Source organism: Ambystoma mexicanum, chromosome 2q, assembly GCF_040938575.1.
Source record: "Ambystoma mexicanum isolate Mex_15411 chromosome 2q, UKY_AmexF1_1, whole genome shotgun sequence".
Classification (NCBI taxonomy): Eukaryota; Metazoa; Chordata; class Amphibia; order Caudata; family Ambystomatidae; genus Ambystoma; species Ambystoma mexicanum.
The window spans coordinates 1492196067-1492223436 of record NC_090924.1 but is presented as its reverse complement, the minus strand read 5'-3'; the positions used below and the strand labels follow the sequence as shown (position 1 = coordinate 1492223436).

At 45.6% G+C, this 27370-nt stretch overlaps 1 protein-coding gene across 1 annotated transcript in view; it reads left to right on the top strand.

Annotated features, from left to right (window-relative positions):
• The window catches only part of LOC138568916 (zinc finger protein 271-like), a 326607-nt gene extending 312807 nt beyond the window's left edge, over window positions 1–13800 (top strand). The window contains exons 3-4 of the mRNA XM_069646696.1: window positions 1477–1738; window positions 4216–13800. Of these exons, the coding sequence (XP_069502797.1) occupies window positions 1477–1738; window positions 4216–6145 (2192 nt within the window). The 3' untranslated portion in view covers window positions 6146–13800. The remainder of the gene's footprint in view (window positions 1–1476; window positions 1739–4215) is intronic.
• Window positions 13801–27370: the final 13570 nt, after the last annotated feature.

Sequence of the window (27370 nt, the reverse complement as noted above, 5' to 3'; positions counted from 1 at the left end):
TGCATAATCTTAGGTGACTTCAATCTGGGTTTCAATGACCCCACTGATCAGAAAGCTACCAGTGTGGTCCAAGCCCTCGACGACTTGAACTTCTCACCACTTCTCTCTGCCCCTACCCACATGAAAGGACGCACCCTTGACTGGATACTTACAACCAACTCGACCATCAACATATCCCTCATCAGCCCAGTCCCAAGGTCCGATCACCATCTGATTGAATTTAAACTACATCACTCGAACCCCACGAACAACAACACCCAACTACCACCCATCCAAATCCTAGCGAGAAGCACTCGTAAACTCACTCATGAAGCTCTTAAACCCACCTTGGTCACTCACATTGCAACACGGCCTCCCAAATGCAAGAGCCCCACTGCCCTCGCCAGCCACTACCACTCTAGCCTCCTAGTCATGCTAGATCAACATGCTCCCTTCAAAAACAAACTTCTCAAACCCACTAACATCTGGTTCACAGAGGAACTAGTTCTGCGCCACCATTGGGCATCTACACAAGAAACACCCGACCCCCAAGAATACCTCCATACTCGCCACCACTTCCAAGACCTACAAGGCTGCTATTCTTGTGTCTAAAGCTGCCTTCTATGACAACAAAATGAGTGCGCCAAGCTCCAACTCCAAGGAACTCTCACAATCTTGCGTGAATTTGAAAACCTTTGTGCACAAACCTCCCTAGTTCAGCCTGACAATGTGTGGGGCATCATTTTACAAACCAAGAAAGCCCTACTTACTGCCAAACCTATGGACCGGTCCATCATAATGCTGCCGAAACCTAGACCCCACAACTCCCCTCCAGAGCCAGTCCCTAGTGTCTCCTTTCAACCTGTATCCCAAAGTCTATTCTGAATACCATCCAGGCCCTCAAACCCTCCAATTGCAAAGGTGATACCTGCCCTGCCAACAGCATAAAGCTCTGCGCCCCAGCCTTACCCCCATCATTGCAGAACGTGTTAACTCCTTATGCAATTCATACAAAATACCCACTACTATTAAATCAGCCTGGGTCACCCCCTTACTAAAAATAAAACTCCCTGAACCCGACAGTACCTACCAACTACAGGCCCATTACCACATTACCCTTCCTGCTCAAAATCCTAGACTGCATGGCTTATTTACAATGCCAGCAAGTACTGAAACGGCCCTTATCGATCTAGAAAACCTGACAGCATTAGAGATGCTGGTAATGCTGCCATCTACACTTCCTAGACCTCTCCACTGCATTTGATCTCAGGGACCACGACCTACTCTGTAAAAACCTTTCCGGGATCTTCCACTTATCACCCGAGGCAGTCCGATGGATCAAATCCTTCCTAACTGACCGTACCTGCAGATTCTTCATTGACAACCACTCAGCCGACCCCACTCCTGTCCCTCTTGGTGTCCCACAAGGCTCTTGCCTTTCCCCGACTCTCTACAACATCTAGACTAAACCCCTCTTTCATATACTTGACACCTTAGGCATCACCTACACCAACTTTGCAGAAGACATGCAAATTCTCTTCCCCCTCTCCAGCAACTACACTAATGACTCGAACAACAATAACAAAGTCTTCTGCATCATTCAGTCTTGGATGGCTACCCATAACCTTTGCCTCAATGATGAGAAGACAGAGTTACTCATTGTAGGCTCACCTGCTCACCTCAAAGCCCTTGACCCCTCTTATGCCTCCTTCACCATTGACGGCTCTACCATTCCTGTCCTCAAACATGCCAAAACCATGTAGGTCTACCTTGAGGCGGAATTAACCATGACGAGGCATGTCAATGCTCTAGCATCCTCAACCTCCCACACCGCCAAACTTACCTCATGAAGCAGACGATTCCTGAGCCCCAACAACTGCCTCACGCTTGCCAGAGCCATTATCCTGAGCAAACTAGACTATTGTAATGCCCTACTCAAGGGCACATCCACGTCCAAACGTCCAATCTAGCTAAGCTACCGCTGCTGCAAAACAAAGCCCTCCGGGCAGCTCTGGGCCTCTGCAAATCGGACCAAATTTCTGCAACTCAATGAGAAGTCCATTGGCTACCAATAAAAGCATGGATTGACTTCAAAACCTTGACTATAGCGCACCATTACATCTACCATGAAGCCCCCATATACTTCGACCATTGCATCACAAAGAAAGCGTACTGTCATTCACTCTGCTCCTCTGACCAGCTCACCTTCGCTCACTCTGCTCTGCTGTTCCACGCTTTAAACTAGCCAGAGCCAAAAGGTCTCATTTCAGCACCACAGCCCCACCCTGTGGAACACCTGACCTCCACAATTAAGAAATGAGCCCTGCTACCTAGCATTCAAGCGACTCTTGAAAGCTTGATTATTCAATAAGTATGACTAACTCTTTAAGTATGAACTGTCTCCTACTTTGCCTGTACTACCTCTTACTAACGCAATGACCTGTACAGCTTCTACTCTGTTACTACTCTGTACAAGCGCCCTGATACCTGTGGGTCTGGGCGCTACACAAATGTTAAAATAATAAATTAAAATGATTAATAAAGTACACATATCTGGCAATGACCCTTAATTCACATTTCTAAAGCATGTATGTTAGGTCATTTAGTGGCGTGAATATGTCTCCTCCCTGCCTCTGTCTTATGGTACCTAGGACTGAAAGGGGCCTATTGGCTCCAAATAAATGGCTACAAATCTCACTATTTCGGATGTTACACTAGATTTCTGCTTCTATTCATAACTTTCTTGGTCCAAAGCACTTGCATCCATATGTGTTTAATCACTTTATGACTTGTTTAAGCACCGTATGACTAGACTGCAGGTTTGGTCAAAAGCACTTTCATTCATGCGTGTTTAAGCACTGTATGACTAGACTGCGGGTTGTTCTGATAAATCTCTTTCACACCAGGTGACAGAATCTCATCAAAAACATTTTAGGCAAAATATGCCTGTCTGTTGTGTAGTCAGAGCAAAATGAGTTAACTGTATTTCATGACATTTATTTAAAAGAAAAGGTTTGTAAAAATGTTACAAAGTCAAGTCACACATGTTAGTTTAGCCCTTGACACTTAAATATGAATTGACCCGTTGTGGCTGAGTTCTTTCGGGGCGTTAATGTACAGTTTTAAAGATAAGGTGTAACTACTTTGCCCGTTCCTTCATTTGTCCCATTTAAATAAATCTTTAGCTATGCCTTCCACTTTGTGTTCTCCACTGGTAAGATAGCTCATCAAGTTAAGTGCTCATTTCAGACATTGTCCAACTATAGCCAACCAGGTTCAGATCCCTGCAGTCCTCATTCAGCATTTCATTTTACACCTGTCTGAGTGCCACTTAATTGGGTAATAATAAAACGCCTGTTTTTACAATGCTCAAAAGTAAGAGGAATGATGTATGAAGCTCTGTTAGAAAAGTGATATGTGGATTATTACTGGCCTTGAAGATCTCTGTCCACGCAGTGCCACCATTCCTCTCAGAAAAGCAACTCCTACTCGGAGTCCCGACATCAATGTTCAGAATATTACATTTGCCACTGAAATAGAGTGTGAATATAATTGCTATGTGCTGTTTAACTGGCATATACATAACCTGTTGCTTTAACTCCACAGATGGCTGAACTATGAAGAGAAAAAGCAAAACAGCAATTCAGGGAGATTACCTGAGAAATGAAGACCCTGAAAAGGTTTACAAGGAAGAACACTGGAGGTGTCCCAGAGCTCTGAGTCTGAAAGTTGCTTCATTCCAGTAAGCCTCACCATGTGTAAGGGCTATGAGTGGAATCCATGACCACAGGACCTTTGCAAGTACTTTCTATAACAGAACAAACCATCAAAGAGGACAGAGCAACCACATATGAACTCAATGCAAATGTGAAAAGTGTTACTTCCAGGTTTGTTCTGATTCTATATCGGAGAAGACACAGGTGGAATGTGTTGTGTTCCCATCATTGCATATAGGTTAAACCTACTAAACTGTGATACATTTGCCTGTCAGTGTGGCGACGGCTAGAAAACCTTTGGTCATAAAATGAGTCTGATTGACACTAGAGAAAGCATGTGATAGACGTTATCATAATTTTGAACTGTGGTGTTCAAGAAACTAGAGCTGCACGGTGTAGATTGTCCATATGGGGTGCACTCATATAAACCCATAGAAAGAATATGTGATAAGTAAAATCAAGGTTCCTCTGAGAGGTTTACAGTGAACATTTTCCAAATATCCTGGCTTTGAAATTGAAAAATTCATGTCATGGCATTTTTGCTCGACAATACCCAATCTGGAGAGACTCACCTCCAAGAACAATTATATCAGTGTCCTGAATGTGACAAACAGTTCATTCATGAAAGACGTCTATCTCAAAATGAAAGAACAGACACTGGAGAAAAACCTTATCAGTGTCCTGAATGTCAAAAGAGATTCATTCAGAAAGAGATTCTAAGGCAACAGGAGCAACAACACACTGGAGAAAAACCTGACCAGTGCTCAGAATATCCAAATAGATTCATTTGGAAAAGCCAACCGACTATACATGAGAGAAAACACACTCGAGAAAAACCTTATAAATGCTCAGAATGTCCGAAAGGATTCAGGAATAAAAGTGATCTAACTAAACATAAAAGAACACACACTGGAGAAAAACCTTATCAGTGCTCAGAATGTCAGAAAAGATTCAGTAATAAAAGTGATCTAACTAAACATATAAGAACACACACTGGAGAAAAACCTTATCAGTGTCCTGAATGTCAAAAGCGATTCAGTAAGAAAGGCAGTTTAACTCAACATGAGGGAAGACACACTGGAGAACAACCTTATAAATGCTCAGAATGTCAAAAAGGATTCAGTCAGAAAAGCTACCTGACTGAACATGAGAGGATACATACTGGAGAAAAACCTTATAAATGCTCAGTATGTCAGAAAGGATTCAGTCAAAAAAGTAATCTGACTGTACATGAGAGAAAACACACTGGAGAAAAACCGTATAAATGCTCAGAATGTCTACAAGGATTCAGTCACAAAAGCAGTCTGACTAAGCATGAGAGAAAACACACTGGAGAAAAACCTTATCAGTGCTCAGAATGTCAAAAGCGATTCAGTAAGAAAGGCAGTTTAACTCTACATGAGAGAAAACACACTGGAGTGCAACCTTATAAATGCTCAGAATGTCAAAAAGAATTCAGTCAGAAAAGCTACCTGACTGAACATGAGAGAATACACACTGGAGAAAAACCTTATAAATGCTCAGAATGTCAGAAAGGATTTAGTCAAAAAAGCAATCTGACTGTACATGAGAGAAAACACACTGGAGAAAAACCTTATCAATGCTCAGAATGTCTGAAAGGATTCAGTCACAAAATCAGTCTGACTGAGCATGAGAGAAAACACACTGGAGAAAAACCTTATCAGTGCTCAGAATGTCAGAAAAGATTCAGTAATAAAAGTGATCTAACTAAACATATAAGAACACACACTGGAGAAAAACCTTATGAGTGCTCAGAATGTCCAAAAATATTCAGTCAGATACGCAATCTGACTATACACGAGAGAAAACACACTGATGAAAAACCATATCAGTGCTCAGAGTGTCCGAATAGATTCAGTAATAAAAGTGTTCTAAATAATCATAAAAGAAAACACATTCGAACTGAACATGAGAGAAAACACAGTGGAGAAAAACCTCATCAGTGCTCAGAATGTCCGAAAAGATTCATTTGGAAAAGCCAACTGACTATACATGAGAGAAGCCACACTGGAGAAAAACCTTATAAATGCTCAGAATGTAAGAAAGGATTTAGTCAAAAAAGCCATCTGACTGGGCATGAGAGAAGTCACACTGGTGAAAAAACTCACCAGTGCTCAGAATGTCCCAAAAGATTTATTTTGAAATGCCAACTGACTGTACATGAGAGAAAACACACTGGAGAAAAACCTCATCAGTGTTCAGAATGTCAAAAGAGATTTAGCAAGAAAGACCATCTGAATCTACATATAAGAATACACACTGGAGAAAAACCTCATCAGTGTTCAGAATGTCTGAAAAGATTTATTTCGAAATGCCAACTGACTGTACATGAGAGAAAACATACTGGAGAGAACACCAGTGCTCTGAACGTCAGAACAGTATCAGTATTGAAGAGGATCGGAACAAATATTAGGCAAACAGCCAGCTGAGAAAACTTCTAAGTGCTCTGAGTATCAGAACAGCTTCCGTGTGAAAGGGGTTCTGACTAAACATGAGACTAAACACAGAAGAAAAACTTTATCAGTGCACAGAATGGCCAAAAACATTCAGTCGGAAGGACGGTCTAAGATAACAGGGAGGACAGGCAGTCATAAAACCTTACCAACCCTTCAAAAACATAGTTCCTATTTTCAAATACACCTTTGGTATCCGGGCCTGTAGAGCCCATTTGATCCAGGATAGTATAGCCTCAGTATGGGTGATAATTAACATCTACTGGAACCACGCCTGCTCAAAAGTACACTTTTTCCTTGAACTTCTGGACTCAGTGTTGGAATTGATCAAAGTAGGCCCAGCGAGCGGTAATATCATCTTGGCTGGCGACCTAAACACAGATGGCTTGCAGTCAAAAAAGGGCCCAAAAAAACATTCCACTTCGAACAAGTAAAAAAATGGGAGGATGTGGGTGGATTTTATGGAACACTGGGAATGTAAGATGGTAAGTGATAGCTCAGAAGGAGATGTGGGGGCCTCCACAACGTTGCATAGAGGGGACTCCTCCTCAAGCTTGGACTACATTTTTGGCTCACAAAATCTGCATACGTTGCCGTCCACTATGGTAGTAAAGCATGATGGAGGGAGTGATCACAGTAGGCTAGAACTATTCTTCCCTGATCTATCCAGCTCTTCCCAAAGTGCAAATAAGCAGTTGCTGAATGGGAAAAAAGGGATCATTAGGCTGGTAAAACAAAAGTTTGAAGGTGCAAACCTAAACATACAGTTGAAAGAGATCCCAATAAGTATTTGGGAAAAAAAATGCCTCCCGCAAACATTTACTAAATTCCTTTGTATTTGTATTTTATTTGTAAAGCGCACCTGGCCCGAAGGCATCTGGGCGCATATCTTGGGTAACAGTCATGGTACACACACAACAAAAGATTTACCAAATTTACATCTGGGCACATATCTCAGGTTACAGTGATAGTGTTACACATCAATAGATGGTGGAAGTCTATACAAACAGGTTTGCATAGAGGCTTATAAGAAGTCACAGTATCATGCAGGCAGGTAGGTAATAGATAATTAGGCTTCTTGGGTAATAAGCCATAACTTGATTTTACGTTTAAATGAAGAGGCAGACGGTTCGGACCTCAGAGAAATAGGAAGTGAGTTCCTGAGTTTATCAGCAAGGACTGGGAAGCTTGTCCCGCCTGCTTTCAGCAATTTGTATCTAGGTATATTGAAACAGTAAGCTTGGGCCGATCTCAATGGTCGAGTAGAGGTGTGATGAGTAAAGCAATTGGCTAAGTAGAAGGGGGCCTGATTGCTCAAACATTTGTGTGTGAGGGCAAGCGTTTTAAGGGAAATTCATTGTGTGACTGATAGCCAGTGTATGCTTCTCCTGATGTTAGAGATGTGCGAGGATCTCGGGAGGTTTAAGGCTGCCCTGATGGCATTATTTTGAATAACCTGAAGTTTGTTAAAATTGCGGTGGCTTGTCCTTAGGTAAAGTGCGTTACAGTAATCAAGTTTGGACATGACCAGTGTTCTCGCAAGGGTGGTGCAGTTGGCGGTGCAGAGGAAGGGACGGCAAGCAGTGATGAGCTTGCATGTGTAGGCGGATGCTGAGATGACAGCATTTGTTTGTCTATTGAATGAAAGTGTGGAATCGAGGTAGATTCCTAATGTTTTGGTGTCTTTGGAGACCTTGATGGTGTTACCATCGATGTTGAAAGCTCCGAACGATGGATCTATTCTGTTGAGTTGGTATTGGGAGCCTAAAATGAGGAGCTCTGTCTTGTCTTCATTAAGACAGCGCTCATGTTGGGCCATCCAAGCCTGGATGACTTGATAAACATCATTTAACGCTTTAGTGTCCACAGCGTGGTCTCCCGTGATAGGGATGAGTATCTGGGCGTCATCGGCGTAGTTGGTATAGGTGACACCCAGATAGTCAAGTATATCAAAAAGAGGTTTTGTGAACACATTGTAGAGTGTGGGCAAAACACAGGAACCTTGTGGCACCCCACATAATACTGGTGATGAGTCGGAAGAAGCAGAAGGGGAGAAGACCCTCATTGACCTGTTGTTCTAGAAGGATCTGATCCAAGTAGTGGCTTTGTCTGAGAAGTGGGCGGCCGTTTTAAGGTGATGGAAAAGGATTTGGTGGTCTACCAAATCAAAAGCCGCCGATAGGTCGAGGAGTAGGAATAATGCCAATTTACCATTGTCTTTTAGGTCCTCAATTTGTGTTTTAAGGTCGATGAAAGCCGTTTCCGTTCCATGCTTTGGCCGAAAGCCTGATTGTCTAATGCTAAGGAGTCGGTTTGATTCTAGGTAGTTCTGAATCTGCAGATAAGCTGCAAGGTCTAGTATTTTAAGTAGAAAAGGGATGGTGTTGATGGGCCTATAGATGGTAGGTATACTTGCATCCAGCGTGGGTTTCTTTAGAAGAGGGAATACCCAGGCGTCTTTGAGGTTGTCAAGGACTGTGCCGGAGTTAAAGGATGAGTTAATAAACGCAGTGATGAAGGGAGTTAGATCATGTGCAGATTCCTTGATGATAGGGGCAGGACAGGTATCACCTCTGGTATGGTAAGTGGTGAGAAGCTGAATGGTGTACATGTACCTGTAGATGACTGAAGTTTGTAAAGGAGAGGGTTGGTTTGTGAGTTGGTCAATAGGCCATTTTGTTTGTCGTTAATTTTCAGCTGGAGAGAAGATTTCTTATCAAGGAGAGCTTTTTTGTAGGCTGGCACACCAAGTACTGTCTTTACTGAAGCTGTCAGAAGGGGAAGAAGATCGGGACTCAAGCTCTTTAAGATTGTAAAGAGCTGCTTGGTGTTGGATTCCGCTTGTGCTATACGTGTATTGTAGGTTTCCTTTTTGGCCTGGAGGATAGCCTCCTTGTAATTAAGGGTAGCTATCGTGAGGCTGTCTTTGTTAGCTTTGCACGGGAGACTTTTCCAGCGAGCTTCGGTGTTGCATTTTTCCTTGCGTAGTACTCTTAATTGTGGGGTGAACCATGAGTTAAGGTGGGCATACTGTTTAGGTTTCCTAGATTTTATGGGGGCAATAGAGTTTATAACTTTAATCATGGTGCAGTTGAAAGTGTCAACCAGGATGGTAGGGTCTGAGCATGTCATTGAAGCAGTGCTTAGGATGGGCAGGATAATAGGTAGCAATTTATCCCTAGTCATGTCCTTTTTGTTCCTAGTAGGGATTGCAGGCGCAATGTCCTGTTTGATGTAGGGGTCGTTAGCTAGGATGTTGAAGGTAATGATGTGGTGATCAGCCCACACACAAGGCAGGTTCGATGTTATCTTGATGTTACAGTTTAGATCGGCTATCCAATCTAATGTTCGTCCCTTGTTGTGGGTAGGTTCGCAAATACGATGTGAGAGGCCGAGGTTGGTGAGAGTACTAGCAATGTCCAAGGCAATGTAGTCATTGGGGTCAAGGAGGCCTAGGTTGAAGTCGCCTAGTAGGATGATTTGGGAATTTGGTTTAGTTTTGTCTACTAAGATGGAAGTAATGTCATCGGCAAATGTAGTGATGGGACCTGGGGGCCTGTATGTGAGGTGCAGTGTAGCGGTGCTTGTGTGAGAGATGGTGATTTTAACCGATAGTAATTCAGCTGAAGGGGATGATTCTCATGTTGATAGAGTCTTTGTGAATGAAGGCAACTCCACCCCCTTTAGAAAGGTTCGAATTGCGGTCACATCTGAGGATAGAGTATCCACTGGAGATGGCTGGGGATAGTAATGGGCCAGAGGCTGCATGTAGCCAGGTCTCTGTAATGGCGAGAAAATCAAGGTTTTGTGCGGTGAGATCTGCAATGTCAAGAGCGTGTGATGGGAGAGATCTGGCGTTGATAAAGGCTCCATTGATCATAGTTTCTTTAGAAGTCTGTTTGCTGCCAATGGGTATGGGGGCAGCTAGTGGTGGTGATACTTTGGAGGACAGGCGGGAATTGCGCGATTGGTCGGGTGCGCGAAGGAATCGGGACCTAAGTCTAGAGTTTCTAGTATGTAGCGCACAAGGTTGGTTAGGTGTGGGTTTGGATGCAAAATGCTCTATCCAGAAGGCTGGGGAGTTCAGATAGGGATTGGTACCTTGAAGAGCGGTGGACAGCAGAGTATTCGGTATGTGTGGAGCTGCGAGGGGTGAGGCGGTCCTGCTAGTGGGTAACTTGTAATTCAGTGGCATGTTGTAATCGATATGGCAGGCCAAGGGCAGAATGTTATGCTTAAGAGGCTTGGTGGTGGTAGTAGTGTTGTGTGAAGTGTTGTGGTTAAGATCAAGGGCGTGAGGCAGTTCAAGTGATGTGATCAGTATGCCAAGGGTACAACGAAGAATGAGGAGCAACAGGATATTGGTGAATTAGCAATGTGAGCTTAGTGATTTGAGCACTAATACGCAGTTAAGAGGGTTAAGAGGCTAAAGACATGAATGGGAGAGAAAGTAGAAGCACATAAAAGGCACATAGGCAATGGAGTCATTTAATAGCATTATAACAATACTTTGGGCCATATCTGCTCCTAATGAGCCAGCAGGGTTGGTTAAACAAAAACACAACCATGCATTTGGCGTAGAAACGCAGAGAAGGAAAAGAGAGCACAGAAAAGCCTTGCAGGGAATTAAGATGGGAGGGCTCTCACCAGAGGTTTATAGAGCAGAAACTAGCAGAGAAAAGACCAATTATAGATCGTGTTCGTCCCTTCAAAAGGCTTCCCGATTACAGAACGACGGGGAGCAGGTGCTTAATCTGCTCAGAGAAGGGAACACAAAAAACCTATGGGCACTAATTAATCAATTTGAGGGTGGAACCGGTAGTTCTTTGTGTAATTTAGTCCCTGAGAAAGGGTGGGTGGAGCATCTAACAGAAGGTTTTAGAAACACTAGTGGTTCCCAGTTTGCAGTAAAGCCATATACATCTTGGCAACTGAACTTTAATGAGAGGGCTATACAGGAGATCATTATTAAGTCATTGGCTTCAAGAGCAGCAGGCCCTAACGGCCTGACAAATCAAATACTCAAAAAAGAGCCGGAAATGTGGTCACATCTTATATTCAGCTTATTTAATGAGATCCTCAAGAGACGTCTAGTCCCAGTATCTTGGAAAACTGCACTGGTTATACCATTCCTCAAGACCAGAGATCGTCGAGCTAATTATCGTCCTATAGCCCTGCTCGACATAGAAAGTAAGATCTTCATGAAGCTCTTGTTAGATGAGATAACACAGTGGCTAGAAGATCATGCATCTTGCCCCGTTTCCAAACAGGTTTTCGGAAAGGCATGGCACCAGCATTAAATGGCCTTATACTAAATTTAGTAAGTGAGGAGGCAGAAGGAGATAGATCACTGCCCCTATTTGGAGCATGGGTTGATCTATCAAACGCCTTCGTCCCTGCTCTGGAATAAACTGAGACAGTGGGGCTTGCCAGAAACACTTCTAGCAATGCTGGTAGAGCTGCACAGAGAGACGAACCTAGGAGCTCTCCTGGATGAGCTGGGGCACCTTTTGGAAACCATAGAGGTAAAAAGCAGGGTCAGGCAAGGGTGCTTAGGAGCCCCCCTTTTCTTTAACCTCTTCCTGGCGGACTTGGGTATCTCTCTGGAGCCATCTGCATTGGCCAGCCCTGTGTTGAACGGGCGAAAGATCATTTGGCTGGCCTATGCAGATGACATAGTGTTGCTAGACAGGCAGCCAATTGGGCTACAGCATCTGTTGACTAAATTAAGTGACTATGAGGAAACTAATAAGCTCTCTATAAATCCTGCTAAATCAAATATCCACAAAAAAAGTTAAATACTCAAACTGGGAACTAAATGGGCATAAGATCCAAAAAGTGGAGGTGGCTAAATACTTGGAATATAATATCCATGCCTCTCCAGCCCTTTACAAAGTTGAGGCCGAAGTCGCAGCAAAAATAGTGCAGCGCAAATGCTAAAACTAAATCAGAAATTCTGCAAGTTCTCAATCTCTCCGTTGGTCAGATATTATTTGCCAAAAGTGGTTCCAGTAATTCTTTACAGATTTGCGGCCAGACCGCGGCTCTGGTCTATTAACTGGGAAGCATTTGAAGGTCGGCTATAGAAGAGGGCACTAGGTCTCCCAGCCTGCACGCCTGGCTGGAGTCTTAGATTTGAGCTCGGCTTAAAATCTTTGGAGTGCATGGTGAGCTGGAAGCTAATCTCCCTATATCAGGAGATTATTGTTGGAAAAGAGGTCACTTTCGATAGTGACATTAGGTGCCATATGTCACATTCGGAATCTACCATTCTGTTGTGATTGGCGAGTAAGGTAAGAGAGTCCCTTTCCATTGACGACCTTGACATAGAGACTCTTATTTCCAATCCTTTGAAAATTAAGAAGAAGTTAGAGTCTATGGACCTCATTACGATAAGAACAACTGAGAAAGTGAGAATGTGCTCTCCTGTAAACCCCTTTTTACGGGGCGAGAAAAGCTAGGTTGCCTTTCAAGCTCCCTTATGAAATTCCCAGACAGTTCATTATGTTATAACGGTTTAAGGATGAGGCCAAACCTGGTCCACTGTGGAGAAGTACTGGAAAGACGTAAGCAAGGGGACAGAGCGAAACAGTTATGCAACGTCCGTATTAATCCAGCAAAACAAACACTCAGACACCTGCGTATGGATTGTGAAGGGACTTGGAATCTACGCCTAGCACATTTCAGGAGTTTTGTGCGAGATGAAGGAAATCTAATCTCAGAATTTTTTTGAGATAGAATAACGTCAGGCTGTAGTGCCACATTAACATCTGCGGTGGGACGTGTGTTAAAAATCTGTGAAATTATCACCTAGGAAATAATGTGGCCCCAAAAACAGTAAGGGTGGAGAACTAAAAAGATAGACCAAGAAATACTTACTATGCATTTATTTACGATTGAAAAATGTACTGGTGGTAAATTTGATGTATTTTCTGTATATGTTTTAATAATTTTGTAAAGACTTGCGAGTCATAAACAAAGAAAAAAAGAACAAAAAAGAAAACCTTACCAGTGCTCTGAATGTCAAAAAGGGTTCAGTCAGAAATACCATGACTCAGCATAGTTATAGAAAACAGATTGCAGTACCAACGGGCTATGCCACTATGTTGTAAAGGCTTCATCCTCCACTGCCGTGTGAATATAAAGACAGAATATGAGGAAATAGCGAATGAACAGCAACGTCTTGAGCAAATCAGCAGCAATAGCCCCAGTTGGCATAGAGGCAGTATGATTTCTTTATTTTGTTATTTACCCCATTCAAGCACCGCTGTGTCAGAGCGCACCGAGCCAGGGGGAGATGGGCTGCCTTATGAGATCTGCCAAAAGTCAACTTGAGCAAGTCAGACTCTTGCAGACAATTGAGAACAGTTGCTGGACAGTCTTTTTGGATGGCAATGTGATAATGATTACAATCAGATATATTTGGCCATAAGCAGTCAGTGGACGATATGTTAAATATGCAATTTTAACGATGTCAATTAATTAGTGACTGAAAAACCTGCAAATTAAATGTTTTATCTTTTTTAAGTATGCTGTACGGGTCTGTACATATGAACTGTTTCTTTTTACTGCATGTATACATTTTATAGAAAACATTGTGAATTCAAAATACATATTGTATTTGAAGTTGACATTAACCTTTAATATGTTTTTTTAGCCCAAATAGTAATTGTGTTCACTTTTTAGTTTGGCATTGAAAGTGCGATGCTCTTGAACATAGATGTTAGATGAAGGTTTTTTTTCCGGAGGGATTTGCAGGATGTTTCATAGCGCCACCTATTTCTCCAGCCGGTGACGTTGCCTGTCGCAATGAGTGCAGTATTGCATTGGCTAATGTCGATATAAATCAACTTTCATGGATTCAGTGTCTCTGGATTAAGAGAATGTACCATTTTTGATTCCCTGATGTCGGCCATAGACGCATTTTATTTATTTATTTATTGTTTGCTTGTTAGGCGCTTAAACAGGAAATACATTCTGTTTCAAAGCGCCCACAGGGCAGCAGGGAGGGGACATGGGGTAGCAGTGCCATTAAATACAGAAAATACAGAAGGGGAAGGGACAACCAAACCCACTACGCCTTGTGAGTATTCAGATCGTGCAAGTGCAGGAAGGAAGAGGGCAGTGGGGTAGGTGCTGTGGTGACCGCGCTCGAAGGTGAGCGGAAGATGAAGTGCAAGAAATATTAAGCGCTACGTGGCCAGGAGCCGCGTTGGGTGGAAAGTGCAAATCTCCAGTGTGGAGGGTGTGCCGAGGCAAGTGCTGAGGAAGCCAGATGCTGGGGAGATTGGGTGTGAATGGTCAGAGGCCCTGAGGATGCATAAGGGTCCAAGACACCAATCACAGCAACTGTGGAATTAGCAGAGGAAGGGAGAAGCGAAGGAGGAGGAAAAGAGGAGAGTCTTGAGGGGCTTTCGGAGCTTCAGAAGGTCCTGCTCAAGACGCAGCGGGATGGGGAGGCTGTTCCCGAGGATGGATGCAGCTGAGGAAAGCGAGCGGCCTCCTGCTCTCTGTTTAGCGAAACACTTTAGACAGGGGGTTGGTGCCAGAGGAGCATAGAGGTCTAGAAGGAGAGTATTTGGTAAGAGAGAGTTGCAGATAGTGTGGACTAATACAAGACGTCTCATGGTAAGGATGGTTGAAGGGCCAATCCAACGTAGGGACACCCCTCTGGCCCTGGGGTAATGAGTACATTGCATTTGATAATCACTATTACCCAGGATCTCCCACCTGGTGACAGTATTGTGTGTCCCATGGTGGTGCTGAATCTTTCAGGGGATTGGTTGAGACATTGGTAAACAAATGCTGGAGCCTATTGCACCCCCAAAGTAAGGGGCAAGAGGGGGATTAAGGCAGGTAGGAGGAGTGGAAGAAAGGATTTGGAAGGTTCCTGGATGGAATGACCACCGTCACAGAATGAGGAATGTGACTAGGAAGAAGGTCTCGTGTAATGGTGATTACATGCGTGATCTATGTGTTATAGGCAGCGCTGCCCATGTGTGAGTCAGCTTAGGGAGACTCTGGGGAAAATGCCAGCGATGACACCCCCACCCCTACAGACGCTGGATATTAAACACCAATCTACCATGACCGACACTGTAAACGGTGAAGAGGCTGGTTTTAGTTTTGGCTGTTAGGGGGTGTGGATGAAACTATGGAGAACATCTAGGAGTGAGATGGATGTGAGGAGGGGCACACAGCTTGTGGGTGGTTGGTTATCCTCCCTCTCATTCCCTGCCCATGGCCATGCTTATCTCTACAGCCACTTCCACCCAGTCCCTCCCCATCCAAAACCCATGCTTCTGGGATCTCTTTGCTTTATCAAGCAGTGCCGTTAATGCCTGCCAGTTCTATTTCAAAGCAGTCTTCTGAGGGATAATGGCTTAATTGAAGCTGTAAATGTGTTGCTGGTATGATAAAAATATCCTAACCAGGTGAGCCTTCAGCCACCTGATTTATTAGCAGTGTGCGTGTCCTTGCACTGAAGTCCTGTTGGAAAGCAAGCATTGGCTGGTGTATGGATACAGGATGGGCATGTGCCAGGGACTGCTGCCATAGGCCCAGGCACTGGCACCATTTTGCAGCTGATACCATATTCTGGGCAGGTAATAGTGCCATTATGGCAGTGCATGGGAAATGGAATGCCAGTGCTAGCTTTTAACCCTTTCATACTGACACCTAGATCTGTGTTTCCATCTTTGTTTATTATGTGAATGAGCTCCTCACTCCCAGAACAGGGGTCAGGCCCACTCCGTGATTAGCCATAGACGCTGCACGGGCTGCTGCATGCCTTGGGGGTGGGATTATTATAGCACACAGGGACATGAGGTCTGAGCTCAGACAGGCTACTCTCTTCGATCAGCAGGTACAGCAACATATATAGGGCGATGAGTGTTAGTGAGAATTCTCACCCAAGTTCTAATTCTCTCTACCTTAGAGCCCTCCCGCTCTTTTGCTAAACTTTGGGGCTTTGAACCTTTTCATTTTTCATGTATTTTGATGTGTGTTTTTCTTTTGTGTTCTTTGGTTATGGAGTATTTAGACAGACTCCATAGGCATCATCTTTTTCTGTGTGACACACAGCAACTTCAGTGCAGTGGCACAGGGATGTCTTTTAGACTCCCCAAGGTTTAAATACCTTTCCTGGTGTTAGGGAGAATTCTCTGTTTAGGCTGAATTTCCTAACCTAGTGAGTCCCCCAGCAGCTTTGCTGGATTTCTGGAGTTTGTTTTTCCATCCTGCCAAGAGTGTGACGCTTTTTCTCCCACTCTTGGACATGTATGTGTGTAATGCCTTTGATATGTCAATGTGTTCGATGGGCTATGGGGTCTTTTACTCCATAGGGTCTCATATGTTTTTCTATGTGTGTCACACTGCACCCTACGTGTCGTGACACGGGGGCGCCCTAGCGGGTCCCCCCACCATAGACTCCATACCCGGGGACTGACTACTGTCTCCCCGGCATGTAAAGTCACCATTGGCTTTACTAGACCTAAATTTGCTAACAGAACTAGTACCAACCATCTTATTGTGGACGTGCTAGTAGGGGTAATTCGATTACTCCTGGATCTGTTACTCGAGGGGGCACTGTCCCGTCCCCCCTCGTCGAGTTTTGGCTGGTGGCAGTGGAAACTACTTGTTATGTTTGACCCCGAGCATAACCCTATGGGATTCGTCCCATTGTTGGAGATTGATACTGTTTCTCGTTAATCTCTGACGTACCACCGATCTACTTATCTTAAATAGGTTTATCGAGTGGTATTTTCTGCCAGAACTCAGTTTGTAAAATGGCGTCTGTGTTCGTCTCTGTGACTCCTAAACCGAAGGTTGAGCCCTTTGTTCCACTTTTGGCGGGCCTCTGGACAGAGACCCTCCAAAGTGGTGCCATTCTGTCTGGGTTACCTCAGGGGTGTGGGAGGGGGTTTAGACACCCTGGACCGAGTTGCCTTGCCAACTCAGGTCGCACTCTGGAGTGATTGGCCCAGGTGGTGAGCCTTCCCGCTCACCACTTAGCATGTGTTGATTGACAGCTAGGCTGAATGAATGGGGGTCGTCTGCATAAAAGCAGGGCTTTTGGGACTGGATCTTCAGAAGTCGCCACAGGACCTAAAGAATCCGACGAGGGTAACCTAGAGCCGACCTGCACGACGACACCTCCGGTGGAGCCCTGCAGAACCTTCTCCTAATCTCCCGACGACAGAGGAGATCTCCCTGCCGGAGAGTCTCTTCCCCTGGCTGGTGGGAACAACCAGTCTTTCTTTGTGCTTTTTGATTTGCCCCAGGACGCAGTGGTCGAATTGCCCGTGCAGAGCACCCGGCAACCAGATAGCCACTACCCCTGTACCGCGACCGAAAGGTGGTGCCTTGTGAAGGAGCACTCCGTGGCTGGTTTCTTCCCTGGTGGTGCACCGGACTACCTTTTCTTCGACGACGAGCGCATCTCTTCTCTTAGCCAAGACCCATCGTGCATCCACCACCAGGAACAACTGCCCCCGCCGGAGCTGCCTCCACAACAAGGTACCGTAACCGCCTGGCTTCCCTTTTCGATCGGTTCGAGTGAGGTATCTGATTCCTCTCCGTTCCGTTGGGTTGCCTCCAAGCTTTTCTCATTCTTTGTGTTCTGAACTGGTTCGATCTGTCGCTAAACAATTTGCTAACAAAGACTTGAATGCATCATCAGTAGAGACTTTCGGGGACATTGTGCCTTGCCTCTCACCGAGTGGGCCTGGCCGCTGAACTTTATGACTATCGTGATTACTGCCTTCCTGCCTTGCATTTTATCCGCTTCAGTACGAACCGTGTTGACTTCATTACCTGCCTGCCTTTTCTCTCCCAACCTCACTAATATTGAGTGTCATCTAGGTTGAGGTATACACCTCTGTCTGAAAATAAGTGGTACCGTTAGAACCTAGAGTTGTCAATAGTTTGTTCAGGGGGATTGAGCGTTTTCCATTCCGCAGAGTAATTGTGTTTTGATTTGTTTGCCGTGGTTTGCCTTAGTGTTTTTCATAGACGTTCTGTTATAAATAAATAACTTACTATCTTTACACTGAGCCTCGTTGCGTGTTTGCTTGTTTTGCTGCGAAGAATTGCCCTATCTTGTATACTCCCTATACTGACCAACTTTTCTTGAGAGAAGTCTGACTGCTCGGCCACAGCTACCAATTGAATGTGTGTGGTACAGACTGCTACCAAGTGGGTTCATCGCAACACCTGTGGTCCTAAATCTTTTGCAGTGGTCCCAGAGGGAACTGCACAGGTTTCCGCCTAACACTGGTGTACAGCGGTGGGATTAGTATCGAGTATACAGTTTAGAGTGCTTTTCGACGCTGTAGGACAACTAACCACAAAACTTTGCACAAAAAGCAACTTTCAAAAAAACATGTCTACGATGGAAGTTTACAGCCAAGAGTCTTTGTCAGGTCAAAATACTGAGAGTCTGCAAGCTCTCTGTAGACAAGAGAATCTTTCTGTAAAAGGCAAGAAGTTAGAACTGATAGAGAGATTGCTGGCGAACCAAAGTCTGGGTACTGGTTCAGAGGAACCAAACTCTCCAGCAACTGTAGACAACAGTAATGGTGTTGATCTGAATCGTAATTCTGATGATAGCGATGAAGAGGCTGACGAGGACAGCGAGGCTAACGAAACTGTCTCTCCCGCTCCTCTACCTGCCTTACCAGCTGTGCCTACGGGGCCCATACCAGGTCCCACAAGTAACCCTGCTTATTTTGAACTTAAAAAAATGAAGCTCGAATTAGAATATAAACGGTTCTTGGCTCAATCTGAACGCAACCAAGAGCTCGAGTTCAGACGAATGAATGCCCAGGCTGAGCAGAAGCAAGCTGAGTTGAGACTCAGAGAAATAGAGCTTAATCACGAGTTAGAAATGAAAAAGTTGTCTATGGAAAGTGCTTCTCTCTCCTCTGGTTCCTCTAGGAGCTCCAGTCCCAAAAGACCCCAGATGCCGAAGGAATTAGTGGGTATGTATGAACCGAAACTGGATGTGATGGATTGGTTGAAACTGTTTGAATACAATCATGGGCTCCAGGACATCACCGGGAATGCGTTGCTTCCCTGGTTGTTCTCTAGGCTCCCTCCTGTTGCGACTGATGTGGTAATGGAATTGGGGGAGGCGGATAAGACGGATTACGAAAGTGTGAAACTAGCCTTGATAGCTAGATTCGGGAAGACCCATTCCCAGTATCTTAAGAGGTTTAGAACCCTCAAAAAGCATGATGGTACCCCTTGGGCTACCTGGGTGAGTGAAGGGTTGAGAAACTTAGAGGGATGGATTAAGGGTTACAGAGTTGACACTTACGAGGGTATGCAAAATCTTTTTATGTTGGAGTCGATTTATGATGCCTGTTCTCCTGAGCTCAGACAGCACTTGGCTGATTCAAAGGAATTAGATTCCAGGGCTCTAGCTAAGGCTGCTGACTTGTGGGTTGCCAACCGGGCTACTCACAAGGATTCTGGGGCAACTCAGAAAAAGGATGAGGGAAAACAGCCAAAAAAAGACTCAAAGGAGAATTCGATTAACTCACATTCCAAAGAGGGCCCCAAACAAAACCAGAAGGGTAAGCCACCGGGAAAACCACAGCAGAATAGTGTGTCTTCTGGTGCCAAACCGGAAGGAGGTCAGAACAAGCCACCATTCCAGAAAGCATTCGGTAAATGCTTTGTTTGCGGCTCGACTGACCATGTGAAAGGAGATCCCAGATGTAAGGGTAAACCTTCAGGGGTCCAGCTTGTCTCCTTAGCCTTCGCTCCAGAGGAGGAAGTCCAAATGGCAAGTGGAAACTTTCTACTGCTAGCTGACGAACCCATTGGAGTCTCAGCCAGCGTTTCTTTAGTATCTCTGGGGTTGTGGGAACAACAGAATTTAGATGTCTATAATTCTATCCCCGATAATACTAAAGAGTATTATAAGGACAGTGTCCAGGTGAATGGTCAGGAGACTCCTGCCATTAGGGACACTGGGGCCAGCATAACTGTGGTGGATAAATCGTTTTTTCAGGCTGAGGATGTTGCTAAGGCACCCAAACGCCTCACCAAGTTAGCTGGAGGGCCTGTGCAAATGCTTCCCCAATTACCAGTTCTCATCCAGTGTAACGACATGACTGTAAAGATACCTGTCAGCATACAGAGTGAGGTACCAGGACGTGTACTGTTGGGTAATGATTTGAAAACTCTCGGAGTTGTATCGCATACTCCCAGACCTCCTAGTAAACGGTTACAGGAGCTAACCAGACCTGCAAGAGAGAGGACCATGCGCGGTACTCTCGGGGAGATGATGAAGAAGGAAATCACTCCTGCACCATTGGAATTGGCGGCCGCTGTCTCTAAGAAAACAGAAGCAAAAGGGAAACCTAAGACTTCTAACCCGAAACCAGCAGCCCGCACTCCAATGCAGCCGACACGGACTTCCCCGCGGTTGTCCAACGTCACACCCGTAACTCCACCTCCAGCTGAGGCTGAGAGGGAGGTACAACCCTGTATGGTAGAATTAGACCCTGAGGAAGAGCTAATGGAAGGCCAAGAACTCATTGGAGATCTGGATCCTGTTGACCATCCTGAGCTGCAGTCGTTACTGGCAGAAGGTGGACCCAGCAGGGCAGACTTCAGTAAGGGACAGAGAGAATGTCCAACTCTGGAAGGTCTTCGCCATCAGGCAGAAGCTCAGGCTGAAGGGCAAGAGCCTGGGAAACATAGGTTGCACTGGGAAGATGGCCTCTTCTACAGTGAACCGACCGAGTCTGCACCTAGAGACTACAAACGCCTTGTAGTACCCCAAGAGAACAGACCACAGTTCTTGCAGTTAGCCCACGAGATTCCTTTGGCTGGTCACTTGAGTTTCAAGAAGACTAAGGAAAGGGTCTGGCTCTACTTTTATTGGCCAAAGATGGGGGCCGAAGTAGAAAAACACTGCAGAAGCTGCCATACCTGCCAGATCTCTGGTAAGGTTGGATCCAAGAATGTGGCACCGTTAGTGCCTCTCCCCGTTGTGGGAGTCCCATTTGAGAGAGTAGGGATTGATATCGTTGGTCCCCTTGATCCTCCAACCTCCTTAGGCAACAGGTTTATACTTGTTGTAGTAGACCATGCTACTAGGTATCCTGAGGCAATTCCTATGAGGACTGTTACAGCTCCGGCTGTGGCTAAGGCCCTCCTTGGTATTTTTACTAGGGTCGGATTTCCTAAGGAAGTAATCTCTGACAGGGGGTCAAACTTTATGTCCCACTACATGAAAGCCATGTGGAAAACCTGCGGAGTAACTTACAAGTTCTCAACGGCTTACCACCCACAAACCAATGGGTTGGTAGAACGGTTCAACCGAACCATGAAGAGCATGATAGGTGCTCTAGAAGAACCCCTTAAGCGTAAGTGGGACCTTCTATTGCCATGCCTTCTCTTTGCTTATAGAGAAGTCCCTCAGGAGGGAGTAGGGTACTCTCCCTTCGAACTACTCTATGGTCATCCCGTCAGAGGTCCATTGGCCCTGATTAAGGAGGGGTTGGAGAGTGCTCTTTCCCCCAAGCCAGTCAGAGTGACTGACTACGTGATAGGTCTCCGGAGGAGAATGTCGCGCTTGATGACAGAAGCAAGTGATAACTTGAAAGCTGGACAAGCATTGGTCAAGCACTGGCACGATCAAAAGGCTAACATGGTTGAGTTCGCTCAAGACCAGCTCGTTCTCGTTATGATCCCAACAAGGCAGAGGGCCTTGCAAGATAAATGGATGGGACCCTACCGAGTAGTGGGTAAACTCGGTGAGGTTAACTATCTGGTGGACTTGGGCAATCCCAAGGAGGCTCCGACAGTCTTTCACACCAACCGATTTAAAGCGTATGTCTCACGACCTGATGTAGGGGCGTTGCTTCTAGCATCATCCGAGGAAGAAGAAGAGAGCGAAGCTCTTCCTGATCTCCTCAGAGGCTTACCTTTAGATGAAAAAATTGAAGGAGTGAATCTCTCCTCCAATCTGACACCCGAGCAACAAGAGGAGTGCAAGTCTATGTTAAATCAGTTTGCCTCTCTGTTCTCGCTCTCACCAGGCTTGACCCCTTGGGGCCAGCACGACATACTCACTGGTGACTGTCTGCCTGTCAAAAGCAGAGGATACCGCATGTCAGAAAACGTACGAACCCACATCAAAGGTGAGGTCAGCAAGATGCTTGATCTCGGGGTAATAGAGCCCTGTACTAGTCCATGGTCTAGCCCAGTTGTGTTAGTGCCAAAGGCCGGATCTAAAGAACTCAGATTCTGCGTGGATTACAGAGCTCTTAACGCAGTCACCACGACTGATGCCCACCCTTTGCCAAGAACAGATGAGTTGGTGGATAAACTTGGCGCCGCCAAGTTCCTCAGCATATTTGACTTGACGTCAGGCTATTGGCAAATAGCCTTGACCGACCATGCCAAGGAGAAAACTGCATTTTCTACCCCCGTCGGCTTATACCAGTTTAAGGTAATGCCGTTCGGACTGAAGAATGCACCTGCTACGTTTCAACGGATGGTAAACCAGGTTCTGAATGGGATGGAGGACTTCTGCATGGCATACTTGAATGACATCGCAGTGTTCAGCAATTCCTGGGAAGAACATGTAACCCACCTGAGAGATGTTTTGCAGGCTCTTGGACGAGCCAATCTGACCATAAAGGCGAGTAAATGCCAAATTGGACAGAGTAAGGTAGTCTATCTTGGGCATGAGGTAGGCAGTGGAGAAATAAGGCCTTTGTTCAGCAAGATCGAAGCTGTACAAAATTGGACAACACCGACTACTCAGACCCAGGTGAGAGCCTTTCTAGGCCTCACTGGGTATTACGGGAATTTCATAGAGAACTATGGGACCATAGCTTCTCCACTGAATGTCATCTCCTCGCCCAAATTTCCTAAAAAGGTTAAATGGAACGAGGAGTGCAATCAGGCTTTTGAAAACCTGAAAAAGGCTCTTTGCCAAGCCCCAGTACTCAGAGCTCCTGATTACCGCCAACACTTCATTGTGCAGACAGACACTTCCAATGTAGGGATAGGTGCCGTACTCAGTCAACTGGATGGGAAAGGTAGGGAGCACCCCGTTAGCTTCATCAGCCGCAAGCTGAAGGATCCTGAAACAAGGTGGGCAACAATCGAAAGAGAGTGCTTTGCTATCGTGTGGGCTCTGAAAAAGTTTAGGCTGTACTTGTATGGTTCTACTTTCGTTATTCAGACTGACCACCAACCCTTGAGATGGTTAATGCAAATGAAAGGGGAAAACCCAAAACTATTGAGATGGTCGATCTGCCTGCAAGGGTTTGATTTCACCATTGAGCACAGGTCAGGGTGTCACCACCAAAATGCTGATGGTCTCTCTAGAATGTATGTCATCGACTAGAGGTATGAGATTCATCCAGGAGTGGATTAAATCCTCCTGTCCCTTAGTCTGGGGGGGGGCGAGTGTTAGGGAGAATTCTCTGTTTAGGCTGAATTTCCTAACCTAGTGAGTCCCCCAGCAGCTTTGCTGGATTTCTGGAGTTTGTTTTTCCATCCTGCCAAGAGTGTGACGCTTTTTCTCCCACTCTTGGACATGTATGTGTGTAATACCTTTGATATGTCAATGTGTTCGATGGGCTATGGGGTCTTTTACTCCATAGGGTCTCATATGTTTTTCTATGTGTGTCACACTGCACCCTACGTGTCGTGACACGGGGGCGCCCTAGCGGGTCCCCCCACCATAGACTCCATACCCGGGGACTGACTACTGTCTCCCCGGCATGTAAAGTCACCATTGGCTTTACTAAACCTAAATTTGCTAACAGAACTAGTACCAACCATCTTATTGTGGACGTGCTAGTAGGGGTAATTCGATTACTCCTGGATCTGTTACTCGAGGGGGCACTGTCCCGTCCCCCCTCGTCGAGTTTTGGCTGGTGGCAGTGGAAACTACTTGTTATGTTTGACCCCGAGCATAACCCTATGGGATTCGTCCCACTGTTGGAGATTGATACTTTTCCTCGTTAATCTCTATCGTACCATCAGTTTACTTATCTTAAATAAGTTTATCGAGTGGTATTTTCTGCCAGAACTCGGTTTGTAAAATGGCGTCTGTGTTCGTCTCTGTGACTCCTAAACCGAAGGTTGAGCCCTTTGTTCCACTTTTGGCGGGCCTCTGGACAGAGACCCTCCAAAGTGGTGCCATTCTGTCTGGGTTACCTCAGGGGTGTGGGAGGGGGTTTAGACACCCTGGACCGAGTTGCCTTGCCAACTCAGGTCGCACTCTGGAGTGATTGGCCCAGGTGGTGAGCCTTCCCGCTCACCACTTAGCATGTGTTGATTGACAGCTAGGCTGAATGAATGGGGGTTGTCTGCATAAAAGCAGGGCTTTTGGGACTGGATCTTCAGAAGTCGCCACAGGACCTAAAGAATCCGACGAGGGTAACCTAGAGCCGACCTGCACGACGACACCTCCGGTGGAGCCCTGCAGAACCGTCTCCTAATCTCCCGACGACAGAGGAGATCTCCCTGCCGGAGAGTCTCTTCCCCTGGCTGGTGGGAACAACCAGTCTTTCTTTGTGCTTTTTGATTCACCCCAGGATGCAGTGGTTGAATTGCCTGTGCAGAGCACCCGGCAACCGGATAGCCACTACCCCTGTACCGCGACCGAAAGGTGGTGCCTTGTGAAGGAGCACTCCGCGGCTGGTTTCTTCCCTGGTGGTGCACCGGACTACCTTTTCTTCGACGACGAGCGCATCTCTTCTCTTAGCCAAGACCCATCGTGCATCCACCACCAGGAACAACTGCCCCCGCCGGAGCTGCCTCCACAACAAGGTACCGTAACCGCCTGGCTTCCCTTTTCGATCGGTTCGAGTGAGGTATCTGATTCCTCTCCGTTCCGTTGGGTTGCCTCCAAGCTTTTCTCATTCTTTGTGTTCTGAACTGGTTCGATCTGTCGCTAAACAATTTGCTAACAAAGACTTGAATGCATCATCAGTAGAGACTTTCGGGGACATTGTGCCTTGCCTCTCACCGAGTGGGCCTGGCCGCTGAACTTTATGACTATCGTGATTACTGCCTCCCTGCCTTGCATTTTATCCGCTTCAGTACGAACCGTGTTGACTTCATTACCTCCCTGCCTTTCTCTCCCAACCTCACTAATATTGAGTGTCATCTAGGTTGAGGTATACACCTCTGTCTGAAAATAAATGGTACCGTTAGAACCTAGAGTTGTCAATAGTTTGTTCAGGGGGATTGAGCGTTTTCCATTCCGCAGAGTAATTGTGTTTTGATTTGTTTGCCGTGGTTTGCTTTAGTGTTTTTCATAGACGTTCTGTTATAAATAAATAACTTACTATCTTTACACTGAGCCTCGTTGCGTGTTTGCTTGTTTTGCTGCGAAAAATTGCCCTATCTTGTATACTCCCTATACTGACTAACTTTTCTTGAGAGAAGTCTGACTGCTCAGCCACAGCTACCAATTGAATCTGTGTGGTACAGACTGCTACCAAGTGGGTTCATCGCAACACCTGTGGTCCTAAATCTTTTGCAGTGGTCCCAGAGGGAACTGCACAGGTTTCCGCCTAACACCTGGGACTGACTACTGTCTCCTAGGGCATGTAAAGTTAAATTGACTTTGCCAGCCTTTTTAAATTCATAAACTCAGCACAAACTATCTTCCTATAGAGTGCTGGAGGGGTTTCCTAGCATCACCTATGTCTAAACACTCATGTAACAGTCAAATGTTACCCTTTCCTCTTGAAATGGCTAGTAGCAGTGGTTTAAGAACAAACTACCATGATTGTTCCCAACCGCAAAGCTAAAAATCGGGTCAGCCATGTTTCCAATATGGGCCCAAGACCCCTCTGTAAAAACAGACTCCGGTCATCTTTATTTGCCGTATCTTTTAGGAAAGGTCCTTCTAGTGTTTGCCTCTGCACGCCAAACCAGGTTTGGTCCCTTTGTTCGTTGGCCTTTGGCGGGTGTCAGTGCTGAAGCCCTCTGGCGCCTGAGTGTCTGGGGTGGGCAGGAAGTGAGGGAGGTGCCCGAAACTCCCTGTGCTTAGTCTCCTAGGAGACCTGAATGCACTCTGGCATGAGTGGCTGGCTGACTGTCAGGCAAGGACAGCCACCCTGCTGGGTGAGTGGCAGCCGGGCTGGAATGAATGGAAGAAAACTGTTTAAAAGCAGGTCTCTAGGACTTGGAAAGCAGAGTAAACCACTGGAACAAAAGAACCAAAGACGAGCTGAAGGAAGACGACTCCTGGACTGTTGGTTTGCCTGGTGAAGCCCTGTTGCAGGTCCAAATTGCCTGAAACTCCCTCGACAGAGAAGCCCTTCAAGGATGACTTCTTCCCTTGACCTGGTGGGAACTACCAACTCACAAGCCACCTAGAAACCATCTCCATACTGGTTGAATTTTCAACAGAGTGCTGTAGAAAACCGGATAGCCAGTGAGAAGGATACCAGTTTGTGGACTTTAAGGCACGCACACCTTAAAACCAACGTTTAGCCAAGCTTGTGGCTTCTTCCCTGGGCAGTGCAGGAACCTCCCGACGTCCTCCTTCTTGTCGCCACGACTGAAGCTCATGAACAGCGAGATTTGTAGGAACTGCCAGGAATAACTGCCTCAGCTACAGCTTTTCTTCATCCATAAGGTACTGTGCAAACGCGGTGTGGAATACTTTCCGTCGCGGTGAAAGTTTGTGAAACTTTCCCAACTTTGGTTCACTCCTAAACCGACCTATAACTCTTTTTCGGGCAAACTACTTCCAAGAACATTGGCAAAGACTTAACCATTTACTACCAGAACTGTGCTATCCTATCCAAGACACTGAACCATTGACTTTGGCCCAGGCCTATTGAATTGTATTGCCTCTTGTAGTGAACTGAAACTATTTGCCCTGTCTAGGAAAATAACTGTGTTTTGATTCCTATAACCTTTGTCTTTCTACCCCTTTTGAAAGTTACTGAAGTGCCATTTTAACTTGTTCAGAAACTTATTGGTTTAGTATTGTAGTCTATTGGTGCGTGATATTGAGCTACTCTTACTAGTGGAATGTTTTCTAACTAAATGTGTAAATAAATGTATATTCTTTTACAAAGAAACCTTGAGTAAGTGTTTGTTTGAACTACTGTGATTGCCAGTCTTTTGTGTAACATCTGGTACTGCTCACATCCCTCTTGAGATAAGTCTGGCTGCTCAGCCACTGCTACCACAAAACTGTGT